At 49.6% G+C, this 23,852-nt stretch overlaps 1 protein-coding gene across 1 annotated transcript in view; it reads right to left on the bottom strand.

The window, feature by feature from the left end:
• MUC16 (mucin 16, cell surface associated) overlaps positions 1 to 23,852 on the bottom strand; it is a 67,290-nt gene that overhangs the window by 21,117 nt on the left and 22,321 nt on the right. Inside the window, exons 19-39 of the mRNA XM_044254303.1 lie at positions 21,788 to 21,960; positions 21,449 to 21,484; positions 21,118 to 21,189; positions 17,675 to 17,799; positions 17,416 to 17,483; positions 16,662 to 16,834; positions 16,515 to 16,550; positions 16,229 to 16,285; positions 12,432 to 12,553; positions 12,012 to 12,079; positions 10,335 to 10,507; positions 9,965 to 10,000; positions 9,637 to 9,699; positions 7,760 to 7,884; positions 7,481 to 7,548; positions 5,209 to 5,381; positions 5,041 to 5,076; positions 4,473 to 4,597; positions 4,210 to 4,277; positions 3,657 to 3,829; positions 142 to 177 (exon numbers count right to left, since the gene is read on the bottom strand). Of these exons, the coding sequence (XP_044110238.1) occupies positions 142 to 177; positions 3,657 to 3,829; positions 4,210 to 4,277; positions 4,473 to 4,597; positions 5,041 to 5,076; positions 5,209 to 5,381; positions 7,481 to 7,548; positions 7,760 to 7,884; positions 9,637 to 9,699; positions 9,965 to 10,000; positions 10,335 to 10,507; positions 12,012 to 12,079; positions 12,432 to 12,553; positions 16,229 to 16,285; positions 16,515 to 16,550; positions 16,662 to 16,834; positions 17,416 to 17,483; positions 17,675 to 17,799; positions 21,118 to 21,189; positions 21,449 to 21,484; positions 21,788 to 21,960 (2,006 nt within the window). The remainder of the gene's footprint in view (positions 1 to 141; positions 178 to 3,656; positions 3,830 to 4,209; positions 4,278 to 4,472; positions 4,598 to 5,040; positions 5,077 to 5,208; positions 5,382 to 7,480; positions 7,549 to 7,759; positions 7,885 to 9,636; positions 9,700 to 9,964; positions 10,001 to 10,334; positions 10,508 to 12,011; positions 12,080 to 12,431; positions 12,554 to 16,228; positions 16,286 to 16,514; positions 16,551 to 16,661; positions 16,835 to 17,415; positions 17,484 to 17,674; positions 17,800 to 21,117; positions 21,190 to 21,448; positions 21,485 to 21,787; positions 21,961 to 23,852) is intronic.

The following is a 23,852-nucleotide window of genomic DNA, read 5'->3' as shown; positions in this document are numbered from 1 at the left end:
TGGGCTGGGACTCTCCACCAGAACCCAGAGGGAGGAGTGGGGAGTGAGGGGCCCTCCCAGGTCTTTCCCTCACTGAAGACAGGAGGTAAAGGAGAACAGAGTGGGGATGGGACCCAGGAAACCAGGGCCAGGAATACTCACTAGTGGTAGTCGGTATTATGGTTCCATAGGTGTAACCTGCAGAGAGAAAGCCAGAGGAGCTGAGCCAGAGTCAGGGTGAACATAAAGGATTAAGGGAAAGGTAGGATTTAGAGGGACTTTGTAGGAAAAGCAGAGGGGATGAGGCAGTGGAGGGATGTTTGGGGAGGAGGTATCCAGGCAAGGAGACTGTAGATGGCTAGCACCCATGGTTACGTCATTGGAATGAAGACTGAACCAAGACCAGAGAAGAAGGAGATAGACCACAGATCCTTTTAGAGAAACACAAAACTCTCCCAGGAGAGAGACCCTGCCTGGAACACAGTCCCTCACCGTTGACATATAGGCTGTCCCTGTCTAGGGTGAAGGGCCCCAGTTGGGTGATGCCATAGGTCTCACGGCTCAGCTCCCAGTACAGCTGCTCCCTGTCCAGCCTGGGGTCTGCGGAATCAGAGCGGATGGTGCAGAGGATGTCCACTCCGGTGGCTGCTCCGCCCTTCTCAAGCCTGGGGAAGGAAGGACATGGGAATGTGGAGTACTGAGGAGGGGTCTTTCTAGATGTGGAAAGCAAGAGAGCTGAAGGCGGGAGGCTGAGAGGCTGGCTCAATTCCAGTGGGGCTCTCCAAAGGGTCTCTCATCTGAGACAACCCCCTTGCAACTAAGAACAGAATACACTTTAAGACAAGACACTTTAAGACTTTAACACTTGAAGACAAGAGATAGTGCTTCTTCCAAGAGGAAAGCTTTCATCTAAAACAAATGATCATCTCTGGATTCCGTAAGGACAAACACGACACCTCATTTCTAAGACCTGAACATTCCCACCATCTAGGCATGAAGAACACAAGAAGATGTTACGGCGGGTGCTGGAGGCCAGCGATGCCCCACTGTCCAATACATGAGGGCCCACTGGACCCAATGCATCCCTCCATCTGGGGGTCTCACCTGAGCGAGGCCAGTCTGCAGCCAGTGTAGAGGGGCCCGATAGTGGTCTTACTGAACAAAAGCCTGAGCTGGTGGGGAAAGAAAGGGACATGAGCAGAAGGGCTGAAGGGCTACACGAGCAGGCATGTGGCGGGGCTGATGGTGGTCGTCAGGGGGCTCTCACCCGGTGCTGGAGGATCCTCTCCATGGAGTTGAACTTGGAAGAAGCTGGGTGCCCCATGTCTTGAGTATAGTGCAGGTTGGTGATGGTGAAGTTCAGGGTGAAGGACACCAGAGTGGGCCCAGTGGCTGCAGTGGGGGAAGAAGAGAAAAATGTCCAGTTTGGACCATAGTAAGGACCAAGGGTGCCTGGAATTCTAACAGTGGAGCACCAGCAAGGGACCCAAGTATAGTCACAGACTGCAGAAGCTGAAGGAGAGAATGTTGTAGGAGTTTTAAGACACTGGGGACTTGCACTCATTCATTCAGCCAATGTGTATTGGGTATCTAACGTGTGTGAAGCCCTGTGCTGGGCTCTGGGGGTCCAAGGGTGAATAGGGCACAGTCTTCTAATATTGTGGTCAGGAGCGTGGCCAGACCATTATGCTGCAGGGGAGCCAGGAAGGTTTTCAGTCCCAGAGAGGCACCCAACCAAAGACCAAGGACAGCTTCCAGGAGGAAGCATCTTTTCAGGTATGATTGAAAGCACGAGTAAGAGGTAGGTGAACAGAGGCTGAGCAAGTGGCAGAGTGCTCAAGCAAAAGAATCAGTCTGGGTATAAGCCTGACAGGAGACTGTGCAGTTGCCCTCAAGGGACTTGAATGTTTTCATTATGGCCTTGTGGAAGTATAGATATGAGCCCCAAAAGGGGGGCAGTGACTATACAACTCAGGGATTTGGACATGACTTGTAGATAAGGCGGAGTCATCCAAAGACTGTCAATAAGACAGGAATTACATAGACAGAAGTACACTGGGAGGGCCGTTGGCAGCTGCTGTGCAGAGGACTATAGGAGGGCAGAGTAGAGGCTACTGCACCAGTCCTAGCGAAAAATGCCAGTGGCCTGAATAAAGGCCCAATAACACAGATTCAGTGAAAAGACTTGGCGGGATATTATGAAGGGAGAAGAGATGATTTGGTGATGGACAGATGGGAGGTGAGTGGGAAGGAGGGTGAAGGTTGGCACCCGTGTCCTTGCCTTTGGTGATAAGGAAAAGGAGCAAGTTTGGGAGAAGATGGTGACTTTAGGGTCAGAGACTGAGGGGTCAGATGATGTCCAGGAGGTGGGTGGACCAAGGGTGAGGAGCTGCTGTGTAGAGTGTGCTGGGCTCAGGATTAGGATTCTGAGCAGCTAGACCTTGAGCTGTTATGTAGTCCCTGAAACCCACAGAAATGGATGAGTTTCCTCAGGGAAACTAAGTAAGCAATAATGAGGGAAGAAGAGATCTTGAATGGATGATTTTGTAGATATGATTTTGGTACCAGTAGGACCTTCCTACTTGCGAACTTGAGGGATAGGGCAGAGAGGACAGGGGGAAGGTTGCAGAGGTCACAGCAACAGAGGGAAAAGAACACAGGGGGTGAAATCAAGGGTGGGTTACACCTATAAGGGAATGATGGCCATGGTGGCAGCTCACGTCACAAACCGTGTGCCTGGCCCTATGCCCCATTCAGCCTGGAGTCAGGGCATCATCCTCGGGTGTGTTGTGCGGGCAGGGCGGGGTGGGTCCTGTGACCTCCAGTTCAGCCCGCACTTCCATTAACATCCTCTGGACTCCTTCCCACCCAGAAGTGGGTGATTAGGAGGGAAGGCCTTTCTGGTTGAGCAGTTCCTATCTTTAGGGAAAGGGTGGTGGTCCCAGGCACACAGAGGTCTGAAATACTCACTGTTGGGGGTGGTGGCTGAAGCTGGATGGGTGTAACCTGTGAAGAGAGGGAGTGACAGTGAGGAGGGGAAGGGAGACGTCCTCAATGAAGAGGCAACTTGGGCTGCTGGAAAGATGGCCGCTACATCATCACAGCTGCAATTATTTAAAAGGAAGATGATTATGCACTGGAAAGGGATCCAGGTCTGCTCCACTCCCATCTCCAGACAGACAAAGGACCTGCTTACAGAACTTGGAAATGTGAACCCCCAGTGGAGATCTGAACTCATGCAGAATCCTGCTGCAGTAGAAGCCCTCTCGGCACAGGGGAGGCCCACAGCCCAACACGGACCCCACCAATGATGTGCACTCTGTCATCGTAGAAGCTGGCAGCAAACCAGTACTCGGGGTGGGGACCTTGCCATCCTGCAGATGCCAGGGACCAGCGCCTATGTCTGGGGCTTTAATGGGTTCACCCAAGGCTGGGGGTGGAGCAGGGGTGTGGCTCCTGGCCACTTCTGTTCTAGGGTTGCAGAGGGAACCACAGGGTTGTAGAGAATTCGGAAGCCTCTGGTTACTCACCGCTGGGGGTGGTAGCCTGGGTTTGGTGGGTGTAACCTGCACAGGTAGAGGGAGAAAGGGTGAGGAGGGCAAGTAATGAGTGAGATGGAGGAATGGAGGGGAGGATGTGGGGACTGTTGAAAGGTGGACACAGATGGCAATCCCTACCATTGATGTAGAGACTGTCCGGGTCCAGGGTGTAGGGACCCAGCCTGGTGACGCCGCGGGTCAGCTGGCTCAGCTCCTGGTACAGCCGCTCTCTGTCCAGCCCAGGGCCCACGGGGTCAGGGCGGTGCGCGCAGATGGCATCCACTCTGGTGGCCGTCCCATCCTTCTTGGGCCTGGGGGGGTGGGTGGGTAGGGGTAACAATAGATGGAGTTCCCAAGCAGGGCGACTGGCACCTCTGGGGAAGGACAGGAAGGGGCCAAGGCAAGTAAGAAGGCTGGCACCCATCTCTGGCCAGCCTGGGGCTGTGCACACAGTCAGTGGCGGGGAGGATTTTTTTTTATTAAATTGCAGGTCTGAAATCTGCAAGCTGGGGGATAGGAGAGCCCCTATTTGAGACAGGTGAAGAGCTGGGATCTGGGATCTGGGATTAAAGCAGGTGGAAAAGGCATGCTTGTCTTGAGAGGAATCCTGGGGACAGAACTGAAAACCTAAAAGAAATGCCCTCTTTGGTCAAAGGGAGGCAGGAGGGAGCCTGGGATAGCAAGGACTCACCTGAGCAAGGTCAGCCTGCAGCCTGAGTAGAGGGGGCCCACACTGGTGTTCTTGAACAAGGGTCCGAGCTATGGGTGAAAACAAGGGAAGTAAGTAAGTGAATTGAGACGCAGGGACTGGACAGACATCGGTGGGTGGGGCAAGAGTGAGGTGGGAGGGGCTAGCTCCTAAGGTCTGGGCTGGAATAGGGGTGGCCTCCCATCCGTAGGCAGTATAAGGCTAGGGGGCGGGGCTGGCAGGGAGGAGGTGGGCGGGGCTCTCGCCTGGAGCTGCAGGGACTTCTCTGTGCTGTTAAATTTCTGGGAGCCTGGAGGCTGCATGTCCTCGGTATAGTGGAGGTTGGTGACAGTGAAGTTGAGAGTGAATGGCACCAGCGGTCGTCCGGGGGCTGCAGCAGAGGAGGGAGAGGAGATGAGTCAGGCCTGGGATGGGTACGGGGGCAGGGCCTGGGACCCGCAGCTATCTCACCGGAGACCATAGCAAGTGTTGAGGGTCCTTGGGGACCTAGTGCCAGAACCACCCATGAGGACAACCTGAGACCGTCACACGCAGCAGGTGAAGGTGGGCAGGACAGGAGACAATCTACTAATTAAAATTCTTATTTATTCAAAGCCTGCCTTCTGGTATTCTCTTCCATCCCTCGACCCCCACGTGGTGGCCATTTCTCTGTGTTCAGCCAACAGCACAGAGGTGATGCTCAGCTGAATCGTACTGCAGTGAACTCCCAGTCTGCATCCCCGGCCCCTGCCCTCCCCGACAGCTGGAGGTGGTCTGCTGCTTCCTTCCCTCGTTGGGGGCGGGGGAGAGTCTGAAGACCTCATGTGTACTCACCACTGGTGGCAGTTACCGGTGTCTGGTGGGTGTAGCCTGCGGAGAGAGGACAGGAGAGAGGGGAGGTGCTGAGGTGCAAAAGGAAAATAAAGAAGACAGGGGTGGGGGTGGATGGAGGGATGGACCTTGAGCTTGACAGCTCAGCAGAGTGCAGGGGCCGCTGCTCACCACTGACACAGAGACTGTCCTCATCCAAGGTGTAGTGGCCCAGCCTGGTGACGCCATGGGTCAGCCGGCTCAGCTCCCAGTACAGCCGCTCTCTGTCCAGCGCGAGGCCGGTGGGGTCGGGGCGGCGGAAGCAGACGGCGTTCACGCGGGTGGCTGCTCCAGCCTTCTGGGGCCTGGGGAGGGCAGGACCCAGTGGGGCGGATAATTAAGATCCATCTGCAGAGCGTTCTCGAGGGGCACCATTCGGGGGGTACCCTGGGGAAAGCTAGGACATAGTGGGGTCCCTGTGGACGGGTCCTGGAGACGCGCCACCCACCGCTGAGGGAATTTGCTCCACATTTTGAAAACGCCTGCTGAGCCCGGGCCTCCCTGCGCTTCACGATCCACTGTCATCTCGGCACCGAGTCTCACTTAAAATGGGAATGTTCCCTTGTGAGGAATTTGCTGAAATCCTCTGGCTCCCTACTGCCTGTGGGGGAACCCGGGCTGTGCCCCTCACAACACCCACTTCCCCGCACCCACCGCCGGCCCTGCGCATCCCTCTGCCTCCCTCCTTGCAGGTGAGCATTTCTGCTCTGCGTATTCGCTACCCCGAGGTTCTCCACAGCTCTGGGCCAGGAGGACTGATTTGGGGAGAGGGCTCCCCCAAATCAGTCCTCCTGGCCCAGAGCTGTGTCTCCAGGCCACAGCGTCCTCCTCTCTAGGTATGAGCTGCCACTTCAGTTCCTCCTAGACCCCCTACACTACCCATATCCCAACCCTTCAACAGTCTCTCTGGGCCTCAGTTTATCACCTCAAAAATGGGTATAATCATGGCACCCAAGTGTGAGATTTAAGGTTTAAGTCTGTTGATATTAGTATAATGCTTACAATAGTATCTGGTGCATCCCTAAGGGCTAGGGGAGTGTCTGTCACTATTTTATAAATAAAATAGTATAGCATTAATTATACATTTACATATAATTACATAATTCACATATAATTAATGTGTACAAATGTGTTTGCACATGTTTTCATATAATTAATATAAGGCACTCTTCTTGATGGCAGAGTCTATGCTCTTGACCTCCATGGAGATTTTGGAGCTCAGCACAAAGCTTGGATACAGTAGGCGCTCAAGCAATGTTTGTGGATGGAAAGGAAATTTGTGGAAATCCAGGCAAGGGGAGTGAAGAGACTACTTCTACTGTGGGTGCATCAGCAACCTGGGCTAGGTTCTAAGAAAGAGGGCTTCATTCCATCCCTCTCTATTCTAGCACCACAGGAAAGGAATCCTTTCTCCGATTCTATTTTTGGAGGCATAGAAATGTCCTAGGGAGATGCCCAATGAAGCTAAACCCTCCAGGGGACCTCGGAATGGAAAAGCCCATGCATGTTGAGAAGCCCTATCACTCGGTAAAGGGGGGGCCGAGTCTCTGCACTGAAGGGAGCAGGGATTTGAAGGCTGGGTTAATGGGGGAGGGGAGAGATCCTATGGTTCTTCCCAGAGAAAAGAAGCAAAGCAAGCTTAGTGGGAAAAGGCATAGACTCTAGGGAGACTGGGCTTGAATCCTGGCTCCACCATTTGGCAGCCATCAGCTCTGGGAAAGTTCCTTAACCTGTTTGTGCCTTGACTACTCGGCAAAATAGGGATAATAGTAGTGATGGTAAGTGAGTCTAGGGAGATGATGGACAGGACGCATTTCACCCAGTGACTCTAACCTGGGGCTCTGCATCTCAGGAGACATTCGGCAATGCCTGGTGATAGATTTTGTTGTCAGAACTTTGGAGGCTGGGATGCTACAGGAATGGATCTAGTGGCCAAGATGTAGCTAAATATTATATTGTGCAGGGAACGACCACCTATAACAGTAACTATCTGGCCCAGAATGTCAATAATGACCATACAACAAGAACCCTGATGTCTGACACGTGCTAAGTACTTGCTGTGTGTTCACCTTCAGAAATATTTACATGCGTTGTGGGGTTGGAGGTACACTGGACTGGGGATTGCATCCTTTGTGGAGGTTCAGCCCTTTATAAAGGGCTTTGAAACATACTTTCCAGTTGCTATGTCCTGTCATTTTGTTCCTACAAAATATTGCATGGGAGATCTGAGGCTCAGAACGATGGAAAAGTCCAGAGCAGGGCCTGGGGGCCCATAACCCAAAGGACAGTGGCTATGCCAGGCTGGGAGTTGGAAAGGGCTGAGGCCAAAGGGAGGACCCAGCCCTAAAGGACCATGGTAAGAACATCCACTGTGCCTCACAGGGCCATCTCCTGGGGGTCCCACCTGAGCGAGGTCAGTCTGCAGCCAGAGTAGAGGGGGCCGACACTGGTTTTCTTGAATAAGGGTCTGAGCTGTTGAGGAGAGGGAGGTGAGTAAAGGACTGACCTGGACAAGGGCAGGGTTGGGGTGAGCTGGGTGGGGCTGGCATCAGTTGGGAGGTAGGGAGAGGTGGGTGGGGCATAGGGGAGGTGGGTGGGGCATGGGAGAGGCAGGTGGGGCTGGCACCAGTGGCTAGGTGGACATCCGTGGGTGGTGGAGGGATGAGGTGGGTGGGGCTCTCACCAGGCTCTGCAAGATCATCTCTGTTTCATTGAACTTGGCAGAGCCCACAAGCTGCATGTCCTCCGTGTAGCGCAGGTTGGTGATGGTGAAGTTAAGGGTGAATGGAACCAGGTCAGGGCCAGAGACTGCAGTGAGGTTGGGAGAGAAGCCATGCCCTGAGTCACTGCCTCAGCTGGATTTAGGGATGGTGGGGTAGAGCCTGGCTCCACATCCCTGGTGCCCAGTGTACTCACATCTGGTGCGAGAGCTCAAAATATCTCTGCCCCAAAGGGAAACTTGATTTTGTTATTCTGCTAACAGTAATGATATTAATAATGACACTAAAAATAGCAGTAATAGTAAGACCTGATTTTTGGTAAGAGCTTATTCTGTGCTAAGAACTTTCCATCTAGGGACACCTAGGTGGCTCAGTTGGTTAAGCTGTTGCCTTCGGCTCAGGTCATGATCCTGGGGTCCTGGGATCGAGTCCTGCATCGGGCTCCTTGCTCAGTGGGGAGTCTGCTTCTCTCTCTGCCTCTGCCTACTGCTCTGCCTACTTGTGCTCCCGCACACCACTCTCCCTCTCTGACAGATAAATAAATAAAATCTTAAAAAAAAAGAATTTTCCATATAGTATCTCATATCCTCAAACAAACCCTGGAAGTGAATCCTTTTACTCTAAATGACAGAGGCTGAAAGTAAGTTTCAGAGAAGTCAAGTCACTTCCCCAATGCCACACAGCTATTTTGGGGCAGAAGTTCAGATTCTAGAGTTTGAATGACTTAAACTTAAGTCCTGCCCATCCACTGGCTGTGTGACCTTAGAAAAACACCCAGCCCCACATGGAGCCCCACAGAGAAAGAACAGTGTCCATCTGCTGGGGTCGAAGACCATATGTGTGAAGCAGGGTGTTTGGGAGGCTGTGACACATGGTCAGTCAATACTGTTCTCACTGTTCCTTACACCGGCTTCCTCTGCTTTAGTCTCTGCCCTTGGGGAAGTAGTCCTGGAGTTGCCTTTGATTATATCCATTCCATTCGAGCAGAAGTTAAAGCTTTGAAAATTGTTCCAGAATGTATCACTGCATCTAATCTCACTAACTGACCCCATGGGTCCCTAAAGCCAACAGGGTCACAATTTGGTCCCTGGCAGGCCACCCAGGGTAGCCTATAAATGTGACCACAAATTCTTTACCTCTGTGGACCTGCACCCTTGGTGTGTCTCATAGCCCCTTCCATGAGTCTGTTTCTCTACCTCCTGACTCTGGCTTGGCCCTGACTTGCTTTGGCCAATGCGACAAGAGAAATGTGATGCAAGCAGAAACTTGGGAAGTGCCTGTGCACAGAGGCTTGCCCTCTCCTGCATCTAGGAAGCCCATGACCAGCAAATGAAGGAGCCAGAGCTAGTTTGCAGGATGGGGAGAGGCCACTGGAAGGAGACGGAGGCACCCCAGCCATCAGTCAGGCCTCTTCCAGTGCAGAGTCACCTAGCTAAGCTCCAGGTGACTGCAGACACACAAGGGAGGCTGGTTCAGACCAGAGGAACCGCCCCGCTGACCTATATGCTAGTGAGCAGCAGTAGACGATTGTCTTAATGTGAGGGTTGTCTGTTACACGGTAAACCTAGCTGATATAAAACCTTCACAGAAAGCAAAGGAGGCATTAAAAGGAGTCACTGCTTCAGCTTGGAAGGGAAAAGCTAGTCACAGAGCTCCCCAAACCTAGGAATGGAGCTGGACTGGTCAGTGACGAGGGCCTGATCGGAGGATCTCCTCCTCTACGCCATCCCTTTGCTTTGAGCTGCATGTGCGAACTCTCTTTCCCTTCTCACTGCAAAGCACAGAGGTGTGTGTGTGTGTGTGTATGGAAAGGAGGGAGCCACGGAGAGAAGGCTCTTACCTGTGGAGCTGGAGAAGGAGATTGGAGCTGCCGAGGTCCCTGAGGGCGTGGAAGTCACGGGAACTGAGGAGGAAGCAACAGAAGAGATGAGGAAGAGAAGGAAGGGAGGGAGGAAGAGGAAGAGAGATGAGGCCCCGTCTCCTTGGAGATGCCAGAGGCAGGGGTGCTTGATGCCCAGCCAGAGTCACGGAAGGCAGAGGTGGGGGAAGGCAGGTGACTAGGAGGCTAAGGCTCCCTTCCTCCCGGAAGCCCTGGACTTAGGGCAGAGGGAGCAGCTGTTCCCACGAGGTATGGGGGGCATGGAGCCACCCAGGAAGTGAGCACTTACCACTGGGGATGGAGGTCGGTGGTGGTCTGGTGTAACCTACAGGGGGTGGATAAAAGGGAGGTGGGATGTTTGAGAGGCTTAAGCGGGGGATGAAGGGGCTGGGCCATGGGTGGAACAACAGTTGCCCTCAGGAGGTCCTCTCCCTGCCTGAGAGTGGGTGGTGACTCCTATAACATTTCTCTGATCTCCCACCTCCCTGTGGGTGATGTAGCCCTTGGTGGGGAAGGGGGATCTCACAAGAAGAGGAAGAATGAGGAGAGAAAAGTCTAGAGGCAGACATGGATGTATCCCTCTGTCCAGAGCTCAGAGCATCAAGAGAATAATACATCTGGGGTGCAGGACAAGACCCCTGTCACCACCAGATGCTCACCATTGACATAGAGACTGTCCCTGTCCAGGATGTAGGAACCAAGCTGAGTGACACCATGGGTCTGGTGGCTAAGCTCCCAGTAGAGCCGCTCCCTGTCCAGCTGGAGACCCGAGGGGTCAGGTTGGTAGGTGCAGACAGCGTCCACTCCAGTGGCTGTTCCACTCTTTTCAGGCCTGGGGGGAGAAGGACATGGGTATGGGAACAGGACTGAGGGACATCCCTGCCAGGACATCCTTTCATCAGCCCACTTATATGAATGCCTGCTTATCTGCTCTCCTGGTCCAGACATGTGCTGCTCCTAAGAGAAGGGGCATCCTTGTGCAACAAAGGACCAGAGTGGGTATTCCAAAGTCAGATGACCACCAGTTGAAACCTTCGCTCTGTCACTTACCAAATAATCCACGTAAGTGTGCCTGACTCACTTAGTGTGACTAACTATTTAATAAAACAAATATTCACGGAGCCAAACACTGACAGTCCCTAGCACTGGGGAACAGCTCTGCAGATTCATCAGCTCTTGAAAAGCTGATCCAACCTGATTTTTGGACCTGAGCACCTGAGCATGAGATGCTGCATAGCAAAGACCCCCACCCACAGCCCACCTGCTTCCTGTATTCCCAGGTATCTGGGGGAAGGAGGCAGGAAAAATTAAAACCTGAAAGGAAAACCTGGGGGATCCAGTAGGTCGCACTGCCAAGGGTATTACTGGGGAGAAACAGAGTATCCCTTGCACGATCAGCAGTGACCTTGTAAGTGACCTTGAGCCAAGCTGCTTCCAGCTCTGGTCTCCTAGAAACTTGATAAAGGTGCGATGCCATTTGTGCTGCCTGGTGATGTTGCTTATGGTGAAAATGACCCCTTGTTGATGACTGCGTCTTTTCTGGGAGGGTGGAAAATGGACAAGAATACCTTGCAGGAGGCTCTAGCTTTGGGCTTCCTTTGGTACGGTAAACCCCTTAACTGGTCAGGACTCTTATAAGAGATATTGCTTATCTTTTGGGACCTAAGACATGTAAGGCGTCTATCCACTGAGGTCACTTTTTCCCTTTTTAAAAATTTAATTGTTTATATTTAAGTTAAAGTTAACATATAGCATATTACTAGGTTCAGGGTAGAATTAGTGATTCATCAGTTGCATGTAACACCCAGTGCTCATCCCATCCTGGGTCCTCCTTAATGCCCATCCCCCAGTGAGCCCATTTGCCCACTCCACCTCCCCTCCAGCAACCTCCATTAAGATTATATTTCTTTGCACATTAACTGTCACCTGGATGCCAAAACAATAGTCCTTGGACTGCCAAGAAGGCTCTTACAAAAAAAAAAAATGCCCTGTGCTACCCGCTGACGCATCCTTTCCTGTCTGTGTATGGCCCTATTCAGGTCTCCTAAGCCTGATTCTCTGACTGGGCTTAAGATAACCTAGAGAGGGGAGCGCAGGGGACTGGCACCAGAGCTGGGAACTGTGTGAGGCCAGCAAGGTGCCTGGATATGGTATCTAAGGGAGTCCTTACTCTCGGGGCTGTGCAGAGGCAGGGCTAACCCGGAGGGTGAGCGGTTCCTTTAATTCTCTGCTCTAGGCATCTCGCTTGCTTCCCTAGTCCAGGCCCCTGGCCAGTCCAACCCAATGAGCCCACACCTGCCTGCACCTCCTAACGCCAGACAAAGAGGATGTCTCACCTTAGTGTGGTCACTCTGCAGCCAGTGTAGAGTGACCCAATGCTGCTGTTGGCAAACAAGGGCTTGAGCTGAGGAGGAGGAAGCAGGTGAATGAAAAAGAAGTGGAAAAGCAACCACCAAAACCACGAGATTTTCAGATAAAACAGCAGTTCCCCAATCATCTCAGTATGACACGGAATTCTCAGAAGAACCCTTTGGGATCAAGGCTTCTCTTGCCTCAGTGTACAGAGGAGGAAATGGTACCGAAAAGGCAAGATCATGACTCCAAAGGGACGTCCCTGGCCTGTGGCAGTTCCAAGTTTTGAACCCAGAAACAGTCTTGTCTTTAAGCCCTCTGTATCCTCCAAAAGGGTATTAAGGAAACTCAGAGAGGGTGGGGAGGGAGTCGGAGAAGAGGGATGGCTAGAACAGGGCTCTCACCAGGCGTTGTAGGACTGACTCCGTGGAGTTGAACTTCGCAGAGCCCGGGCGCATGGCCTTCGTGTAATGCAGGTTGATGATGGTGAAGTTGAGAGTGAAGGGCACCGGGGCAGGGCCAGCAGCTGCAGGGGGGCAGGAGGAAAAAGAGGCCATGCCCTGAGTCAGGCCTGGACCAGAAGTGGAGCAAAGGCCCCCGGGACACAAGCCCAGCCTGCTCAGAGGACCCCATCATCTTGGTGATACCAAGGAGAGACTGCCCTCTCCTGGGACTCCCTGGAGTCCCATCTGAGCCTGGAGGTGCGGGGTGGGGGGTGGGGAGTGGAGGTAGTGGTTTGTTCTGTCACCCATGGTCTCTGGCTTTGGCCACATAGGGAAACAGAAGATGCTGGTGTCTGGGTGTTACATAAAGAGCCAGACATGGTATCTGCCTATGGGCTCATGGAGGGTAAGTTAATTCTTCACAGTGGGCTGGGACCCGTGAGCTCAAAAGCCTGCCAGGACAAAACTCAATTTTTTTTTTTTCCCCAGCTGCCATATATCTTTTTATTTTTTTAAATTTATTTTTAAATTTTATTTTCTGTTTCCAGTGTTTCAAGATTCATTGTTCATGCATCACACCCAGTGCTCCATGCAATCCGTGCCCTCCTTAATACCCACCACCAGGCTCACCCATCCTCCCATCCCCTCCCCTCCAAAATGCTGTTTGTTTCTCAGAGTCCACAAACTCAAATTTTTATATCCAGGTGTGTGTGTGTGTCTGTGTTTTTTAAAGATTTATTTACTTATTTAAGAGAGAGTGAGCAAGCAAGAGAATGCACAAGAGGAAGAGGGGGGAGGGGCAGAGGGAGAAGCAGGCTCCCCACTGAGCAGGGAGCCCCCATTGCTCCTAGACAGGAGGATGTCTTCTCTGACCACTCCCTTCCCCTGGAGTCCCCTTGCCCTTCTCCCCTTTTGAGTAGGGATCCCCCCGCCCCAGAAATCCCTCAAAACCCCTACTTGGGGTTGGACTGGAAGAATAGGTGAGAAACCCATAGCTCAGGACCATAAGACTATCTTGGCTTGGCCAGTTTCTCCCACCTACCAGGGCCTCTTTGAAGACCCCCCCCCTCCCCAGACAGGTTCAGTCTTCAATGCCGAATTTGAAAATTTGCCTCAGGAACAATTTGCCCACTAACAATTTTCCCCCCAATGTATTCATTTAATAGGAGTTACTTTGTGAATAATTCCTTTCAAGAATATTCTTTTTTTTTTTTAAAGATTTTATTTATTTATTTGATAGAGAGAGATCACGAGTAGGCAGAGAGGCAGGCAGAGAGAGAGAGGAGGAAGCAGGCTCCCCGCGGAGCAGAGAGCCCGATGTGGGACTCGATTCCAGGACCCTGAGATCATGACCTGAGCCGAAGGCAGGGGCTTTAACCCACTGAGCCACCCAGGCACCCCTCAAGAATACTCTTATACAAGACAAAATCAGAGAGGGAGACAAACCATAAGAGACTCTTAACTCTAGGAAACAAACTGAAGGTTGCAGGAGGGGAGTTGGGGAAGAGGGTGGGGAGATGCGGTCCCTGGGTGACGGGCATTAAGGAGGGTACAGGACTTAGTGAGCACTGGGTGTTGCATGTAACTGAGGAGTCACTGAATTTTACCTCGGAAACTAATAATACACTATAGGTTAATTAGTTGAATTAAAATAAAATAAAAGTAGAAATAAAAAAGAATATTCTAACTCAAAAGTATATTTAAAGTAAGCAGGCAAAATCGGCTTCTATACTGTTGTCTTTAAAAATCAATGTCCTCCGTTGAAGGGCATCTTGGTTCTTTCCATAGTTTGGCGACTGTGGCCATTGCTGCTATAAACATTGGGATACAGATGGCCCTTCTTTTCACGACATCTGTGTCTTTGGGGTAAATACCCAGGAGTGCAATTGCAGGGTCATAGGGAAGCTCTATTTTTAATTTCTTGAGGAATCTCCACACTGTTCTCCAAAGAGGCTGCACCAACTTGCATTCCCACCAACCAGGTGGTGGGTATTATAGAGGGCACGGCTTGCATGGAGCACTGGGTGTGGTGAAAAAATAATGAATACTGTTTTTCTGAAAATAAATAAATAAATAATAATTTTAAAAAAATCAATGTCCTAATAAAAACAGGGTGGTATGTGGCATTATTCTAAATTCAGACACTAAAAAGACAATCACCTAATCAATATGGAAAGCTTGACTAAATCCTGGTTTGAAAAAAGCCACCTATACAAGGGAGACATTGGGGAAAGTATGAATATGAACTGCATGCTAGATGACCAAATTATTCTTATTTTTTGAAGCATGGTAATGCTACTACAGTTACATTAGGCAATGTCCTGATTTTGTGAGTTCTTGCTGAAATCCTTAATAGTGAAGCATCGTGATATTTGCAAGTTTCCTATGGTTCAGGAAAACAATTATGTCTACCGCTTTCTATAGTCAGTTCTGCCATAATGCTTGTTATGAAAACGCAATTCTTCAGGGTCACTGAGACATTAGGGAACAAAGGGAGCATTATGTAAATTTCCCGTTTGGGCATGTGTAATTTTGTCTGCAAGACACACAAAAGGAACACCAGTTAAACCCAGAACCCAGCTGAACCTAGCCCTGTGGGCATACACAAAATGCACACACACAGCTCAACCCTCTACCGGCTTAATCACACCCCTGAGATGTTAGGGGGTTACCCTTACCCACCTTGGGTTCCCAGTTTCTGTAGGATTTCAGGCAACTCTCCTGAACTTCACAATTACTCACCAGCTTCAATCTGTTTGCTGATATGACTACTACTTCTACAACAAATGTCAGGTCTCTTTCTGGGAAAAGCGCTATATTGACTGCAGTAATTTATGTTGTATTTCTTAACCATTTAACGTAAGTAAAACTGTGCTGTTTTATTAGATGTCTGTTTTTTTTTTTTTATGTCACTGACAAGGTTTTTGGGTGTTGAGCCCCAGCCTCAGCCCTATGCTTTTCTCCAGTGTATGATTTTGTATAGCATAGTTTGGGGACATCCATGCCGTATCATAACAGAACTATGTACAAGCAAGAAAGATAGAAGGTCAACCACTGTGGTGGAGAGATGGATGTTCCTCGTACTATTTTTTCAAAGTTTCTGCTACTTTTGACAGTTTTCATAATAAAAAGGGGTGGGGGGGGGACAAACACACACAAAATATTCATGAAAAGTGGAAATGACCCCATGGTCCCTAGACTTTGACAGATAAATAATGAATCTTGGAACACTGAAAAATAAAATTAAATTTAAAAAATTCCTTAAAATGCCACTAAAATGAAATGATTATATGCATTGACTCTGGTCAGGGAGATGATGTATATTCATAGGGAACAAAGTCATAAAGATGTTATAAGAAGAATAAAGTTGTATCTATTGAATATATTCACAGAGACTCTTCCTTAAAACAAGCGGTTGGTAAATCAGTTAACTGGGGACACTGAAGAAGAATCGATCCTTTACTGAGTTGGCTTTGGCAAACTGGCCACTGGACCAATCTATTCCCAGTGAACCAATCTGTATCTACTTTCCATGGGCTACAGGATGATTGGGAAGTCAGGGGTCACCTATAGGTTTCAGACAGGTTACAGAGAATGGCTCAGGACTCCCAGTGCTGGGAGTGGGATTGGAGCAGATTCTCAAAAGTTGGCCTTGGCCTCCCCCAAGAGATGCCACCCATTCTACTTCTCTTCCCATGTCCTGGGATTAGGGCCCAGCAGGAGTAGTTGGGAGCCTCTTCAGAGGACAGAATGCCTACCTGTGGGACTGGAGAAGGAGGCTGGTACCCCTGCAGAAACTGTGGCCACCATAGAAGCTGGAGAGAAAAAACCGAAGAGCTTGGGGGTGGGGATCCCTCACCCTCGGGATACCAGCAAGGGGGTGGTCATGCCAGGCAGTTTCTTGGGCATAGGTCCCTGTTCACCCTAAGCTGGGGGTGGAGCAGGGGTGCGGAGGGCAGGCAGCTGGCTCCTGGCCGCTTCCATTCTAGGGTTGCAGAGGGAACCACAGGGTTGTAGAGAATTCGGAAGCCTCTGGACACTCACCACTGGGGGTGGTAGCCTGGGTTTCACGGGTGTAACCTGCACAGGTAGAGGGAGAAAGGGTGAGGAGGGCAAGTAATGAGTGAGATGGAGGAATGGAGGGGAGGATGTGGGGACTGTTGAAAGGTGGACACAGATGGCAATCCCTACCATTGATGTAGAGACTGTCCGGGTCCAGGGTGTAGGGACCCAGCCTGGTGACGCCGCGGGTCAGCTGGCTCAGCTCCTGGTACAGCCGCTCTCTGTCCAGCCCAGGGCCCACGGGGTCAGGGCGGTGGGTGCAGATGGCATCCACTCCAGTGGCCGCCCCATCCTTCTCGGGCCTGGGGGTGGGTGGGTGGGTAGGGGTAACAATAGATGGAGTTCCCAGGCAGGGCACCTGGCACCTCTGGGGAAGGACAGGAAGGGGCCAAGGCAAGCGAGAAGGCTGGCACCCACCTCTGGCCAGCCTGGGGCTGTGCACACAGTCAGTGGCGGGGAGGATTTTTATTAAATTGCAGGTCTGAAACCTGCAAGCTGGGGGACAGGGGAGCTCCTACTTGAGACAGGTGAAGAGCTGGGATCTGGGATTAAAGCAGGTGGAAAAGGCATGCTTGTCTTGAGAGGAATCCTGGGGACAGAACTGAAAACCTAAAAGAAATGCCCTCTTTGGTCAAAGGGAGGCAGGAGGGAGTTTGGAAGGATGAGTAGCCTAGGGTCATATCCTGCTGAGGGGCTCCCTAGAATATGGGGACAGTTGGTGGGGTTGGGGGAGGTTGCAATCAAAGAGGCCTTGGTCCTGGAGCCAGTGCTTCCCGAATTCCACCTCTTCTGAGAACATGGACAGAGAAGGAAGGAAGCAGAGGGAACCCTTGGGGTCTGGGAGCCCTTGAGGTGGTCCTGGCCTGGGATTGCAAGGACTCACCTGAGCAAGGTCAGCCTGCAGCCTGAGTAGAGGGGGCCCACATTGGTGTTCTTGAACAAGGGTCCGAGCTGTGAAGGAGAGGGAAGTGAGTAGAAAGTCTGAGGGGTGGAGAGCAGGGTGGACATGAGATGGGTGAGGCTGGTGCCAGGGGGTGGGGCTTGAATGAGGCAGCACAGGTGAGGTAGGTGGGGTCTTGGCAGAGAGCCGGGAGGTGGTGTTTCAGTGGACAAGGCAGGCGTGCTGTGGGCGGGACACTCACCAGTCGCTGCAGGTTTCTCTCGGTGCTGTTGAACCTCCAGGAACCAGGGTGACTCATACCTTCCTGGTGCTGCAGGTTAGTGATGGTGAAGTTGAGAGTAAACGGCACCAGGGCAAGACCAGTGGCTGCAGTGGGAGCAGGAGGAAGACACCAGAGAGCCCAAGTGTGGGTCAGCCCACATCTGTCTCTTCAAGCACTGGCGAGGGGTTTCCTCCCAGATGGACAGTTTCCATAGGAAGGAGATCCCAGACATTAGCATTACGTGAGGGGCTCTGGGGATAAGTGTGGAAAATTACACAATGGAGGTAAATGCAGCCTTACACAGCCTTACGTAGCCTTAGCAGTTGGCTAAAGTTCTTGACAGATATCCCCTGTTCCTGAGGGTTTTTTTTTTAATCTCAAATTATTTCTGTGAGATCCAATTATTTACTGATTTTTAAAGATTTATTTGAAGAAATACATTGCTTGTATTTGTTTGGGCCAGGCCCTGTTTTAAGTGCTTCACTTAAATTTTAACCCATTTAAGCCTTGAGGTAAACCCTTCAGAGGGAGATAGTATTCTTATCCCCATTTCACAGATGTAAATACTGAGCCCAAGGATGGTTAAAGAATCTGCCTGCAGTCACACAGTCTATAAAGGGCAGAGCACAGTTCAAACCTGGGTGTTGTGGTCACGGAGTCTGTGCTCCTAACCCATCTACCCAAGCACTAAGGGCGGGTCCACACAGTGACCTGTTCACTCTGGCCTGAGTGGTCAGTGGTCAAAACACCTTTAAGAGGCCTTCGCCGCTGAGTAACTAGAGGCTCAAGTAAGACAGCATTAGTAATGATGGGTCATCCAGGACCCTCAGTAGGGTCAGTAGGTGATATCAAAATCTACCTTGGGCCACTGAGATGCCAAGAATGGGAAGTTATCCCTTGGCTCAATCAGAGTCTGCCCAATCGGAGTCTCTAACAGGGACTTGTAAGAGGGCATTTTCAGGTACACATGTAGCTCACTCTGCTCCCTTCTTTCTTGGAAATGAAAAGCAAGTACTCAGGAGAGAGGACCCCCTTTGCCACACCTGCAGAACTCACCCCACAATCATGCTGATTGTAACTCAAGTACTTATTCTCTTTCTTGCTGGAAACCCATCAAAGACTAGGGTCCTTTCTATTCTGTTCACTGCTGCCTTACCAGGGCCCTTCACCTAGTAAGGGGTAAATGAATGCTTCTTGAGTGAAAGGATGAATGAATGAATGAATGGGCATGGTACTCCATGTGATACCTCCCACTGGCCAAGTGCAGAAGACCTTTGCAAGAGAGGAATGACAGAGAGGAAGCTCCTACCTGTGGGGGCAGGGATGGAGGTCACTGAGGTTGCTGGGGATATGGTAGAGGCTGGTGAAAAAAAAACCACACACAGTGAGGCAAATATGGCAGGAGGGAGGGCCTCCCCAATGACATAGGGCCCATTGTGGGTCCATAAGACTCTCCTCAGGCCTATGCCAGGCTTGTCTTTTCTGATCCTGGGAGTGAAGATGGGGGAAACCCTGGAGCTTTCCAGGCTCCTTGTGTCCCTGGGGACATGGGGTAGGTATTGCGAGCAGGAGAGATGGGCCCCAAGGCAGAGCAATGCTAGGGTCCAAATTACTACTCACTGCTGGGGCTGGAGGTCAGGACCTGATGGGTGTAACCTGCAGAATGACAGGAAGAGAAAGTATGGAGTTGTAAGGACGGGGGAAGGAAGGGAGTGGCAAAAATATGGGGTTCCTTGGGTGTCTATGAATCTATTTATGTTAGCTGCATTTAGAGAGCACCCTCAAATTGCAGACCCAGTAGACAAAGTCCAGAAAATTCCACCGAGACCTGGGAGGAATTCTCTACCAGGTCGTCCACAGACTCTCTCTGCCACCTGCGACCCTCCTCTTCTTCGAGTGTTTGATCCCTCAGTGAATGCCCAGAAGAGCTGTGAACGTACACTTCCTCTGCAGGCCAAACTCGCTTCTGACTTTTCCTGGACACCACTGGTCAGGAGGAGATGTGAACAGGCTTGACCAAGCTGAGCTTGAGTCATGACCCAGCTGAGCTTGAGCAGAGTCTCCCAACTCATGAATGCCTTCCAGGAAAACCAGAGAGCCTTCCACCCATCAAGGAACCTAGTTTCCTTGAGTTCTGTTCCACAATCCCTTGGCAACTTCAACTGAATTGGTAGCAACTGCCTAGGGTATTTCTTTGGTAAGGATTCTCAAGCTGCTTTGAACTCAGAAAGAATGGAGGCTATTACCATTTAGTGATGTCTGTCATGGATGAAGGGTTGGGGAGTGATGGCACAGATGTCATATATTTGTCCTGGACATAATCTGAGAGTCATTAAAGATTTGAACAAGGGGGCGCCTGGGTGGCTCAGTGGGTTAAGGCCTCTGCCTTCAGCTCAGGTCATGATCCCAGGGTCCTGGGATGGAGCCCCGCATAGGGCTCTCTGCTCAGCAGGGAGCCTGCTTCCTCCTCTCTCTCTCTGCCTGCCTCTCTGCCTACTTGTGATCTCTGCCTGTCAAATAAATAAATAAAATCTTTTAAAAAAAAAGATTTGAACAAGGACAAGGAGGGAATATTTTCACATATTACAAGAAAGTATATTTCATTCCTCCTAATCCTGAGAAAATCCACACACTTATGGACTTACTAAGCACAAATAACCTAATGACACCTTTATTATCATCACCATCACTGTCACTATTATCATCATCATCACCATCACCATCACCATCACCACTATCATCATCACCATCATTATCATCACCACCATCATCATCAACACCACCACTACATCATCACCATCATCATCATCACCACCACCACCATCACTACCACCAGCACCATCATCACCATCATCATTACCGCCACTGCCATCATCATTACTGCCACCAGCACCATCATCACCATCATCATCATCACCACCACCACCATCACTACCACCACCACCATCATCACCATCACCATCATCATCACCACCAGCACCACTGTCATACCATCACCATCACTACCAGTACCATTATCATTACCACCATCACCATCATCATCATCATCACCACCGCTACCATCATCATCATCACCACCATCACCACCATCACTACCATCACCACCATCACCATTATCATCACCACTACCACCATCACCACCATGATCATTATCATCATCACCACCATTACCACCATCATCAACATCATCATAGTCGTCATTATATATAGCTTTATGAAGGCAATGACTTTTTTTTTCTATTTTGTGTTCCCTGTTATATTCCCCAGGGCCGGGCGCAGAGTAGATGCTCAATGAAGGTTGTTGACTGACTCATTATCGCTAGATTTACTATGACTTTCCATCTTTATTTGAATGAATAATGTTGAATGTGTTTACACTCCTCAGGTCTCTTCTAACAGATGTGCCATTAACTGGTACTTACCCATGGGGCTGGTGCTGGGAAAGGAAGATGGAGTCCCAGAGGTTCCCAGGTGCACTGTGGAGGTCCCTGGAGCTGAGGAAAAGCTCTCATCAGTGAAAGGAGAAAGGCAATCACATGGTGGAAATGCCAACAAGAGAGACTACTTACTAGGCTTTCATGTGGGGCTTGAACTGAGATTCCCTTTGGAACTGGGGCAGAGAGGATAGTAAATAACTTATGGCCTCCCAGGAGCTCTGTCCCTCCTCGAGGTGACATAACCAGGCATAAGGAGGCATCAATGCTTTGCCTGCCCTGTGTGTTGAGGGGCCCTGGATCATAGTTGAATACTCACTGTTGGTGATGGGTGCAGAGCTCTGATGGGTGAAACCTGTAGGGAGAGGGAGAGGGTGTTGTAGATAAGGGCTAAGGAAGAGGTGGAGGACCAAACAAGAGGCAGGACTACCCTGGAGCAGTGGAGGGGGTTCTAGCTATCATCTTCTCCATCAGCACCTGTTGGGAAGGAAGGCTCTGAGGATGAAGTCAGTCCAAGAAGAAGAGGAAACCATGAATTAGCACACAGAGTGCATGGGGCCAAGCCCTGAAGGGCCCCACAGGGAATGCCTTCTCAAGCCAAAGGACAGAGGCTGCCCAAGGAGGGAGAAGCGACTCTGACCACATCACGGTTGCTCACCATTGACATAGAGACTGTTCCTGTCCAGGGTGTAGGGGCCCAGCAGGGCAATGCCATGGGTCAGCTGGCTCAGCTCCCAGTACAGCTGCTCTCTGTCGAGTCCCAGGCCTTCAGGGTCGGGGCGATGCGTACACATGGCATCCACTCTGGTGGCTGCCCCATCCTTCTCAGGCCTAGGTAAGAATCATCACATAGTTGGTCTAACTCTCTCTCTATTGGTCCTTCCCTCTCTCTTCTTGCCAGCCCCTAAGGCAGAAACTTGGGAAACCCTAGTTAACAGAAGCTGCCACCATGAGGGATACACCCTCCATAAACAGCTAGCCTCCTGCATGCGTGGGAGAGGAGCCTCTGAGAGCCCTGGTGTGTGGCAGAACACAGAGGATATGTTGATGGGGTGAGCAATCCTGGAAGGTGCCACCTGCAGCCATAACAGCCACATTCCGTCACAGGTCTTGATAGGCACAACAAGGTGCTGCAATGGGTGTTGGTGGCCCCAGGACAGGGACTGCAGCATGATTTGGTGACATTTTCCTGTAGAGAGTTGGGGTTTTCAAATAGTGAGATCAAAAAGCTAAAGTCACGGAGTCTAGATGCAGGGCTGGGGCATTTCTAAAGACTCAACAGACTAAATGGCTGGAGAGACACATAGGCCCTTTGGGTGGGTCTGTCTGAAAGTGTGACCTGTCCATGTCTCAGCACCAGCTCTGGCCACAGGACACTGACCCACCTACATGCCCACCTAGCCATACACTCCTGAGAGATATGGAAAGAAAGGTGCTCCCACACTTCAGGGCCATGGATAGAATGTCTCGTATAATAACAACCATCCCTTGTTAAATTCTGAGCACGCAGCTGGCCCAGAACTTTGTACTCATGATCGCAGAACCTAACCCTCAGAGCATCCCTGTGGGCTGTATTGCTCAACTCCCACAGATGTCACTATACCCATCACACTATATATCATACACAATGCAATTAGACATTATATAATACAATGGTCTATTTAACATGTAAGTATATGACATAGGCTTGTTACATATTTATTTTGTTTTATTTATTATTATATGTTATACCTTTTGTACCTATTCCTAATATATAGAATAGATAATATATATTGGGTTCATATCTCTATATATCATATATAAAAGATATTATACCTATACATGATATACCTATTATACCAATATGTAACAAATATAACATATATAACATAAACCTGTATATAAAGTATAGGTATAATTATGTATTATACCTGTATATCATATTATCTATACTTAGGTAATATGTATATTATATAATATATAATATATATTAGGAATTATACCTATACATGTCATATATATTAGATATTATACCTACATATAACATATTACACATATTATGTCTATATATAACATATGTGCAATATATACCTATGTATTAAGTATAGGTATAATTATATATTATACTTATTATATCTATATACATAATATATATTATATATAGGCATATATATTATAGTTATATGTATTATATATAGGTATAATGTATACTATTATAGTTGTATATATTTTATATATATATATATACACACACACACAAGGTATAGATATAAGATATACTATAGAATTGTACCTATTCTTTCTCTCTCTCTCTCTGTATATGTGTGTGTATGTATACAGTTAACTTTTGAACAATATGGAGGTGAAGAGTACCAACACCCAACACAGTTGAAAATCTCTATATAACTTTTGACTTCCTCAAAACTTAACTACTAATAGTTGACCAGAAGCCTTACTGATAACACAATTAACATATTTTTTATGGTATAAGTATTATATACTGCTTTCTTACAATAAAGTAAGCTAGACAAATGTTAAGAGAATCACGAGAGAAAATACATTCATAGCACTGCACTATATTTATCAAAACAAAATCCATGCATACGTGGACCCATGCCGTTCAAACCCACGCAACCCAAGGGTCAAATCTTTCTCTCTATATACACACATATGTTCATGTGCATATGTTATGTATGGGCCCAATAAATCATATACATAACACACAGAGGCATGGGGCACAGCAA

Source organism: Neovison vison, chromosome 6, assembly GCF_020171115.1.
Source record: "Neovison vison isolate M4711 chromosome 6, ASM_NN_V1, whole genome shotgun sequence".
Lineage (NCBI taxonomy): Eukaryota > Metazoa > Chordata > Mammalia > Carnivora > Mustelidae > Neogale > Neogale vison.
Note: the sequence above shows the minus strand (reverse complement) of the source record. Positions and strands in the feature narration are given on the sequence as shown.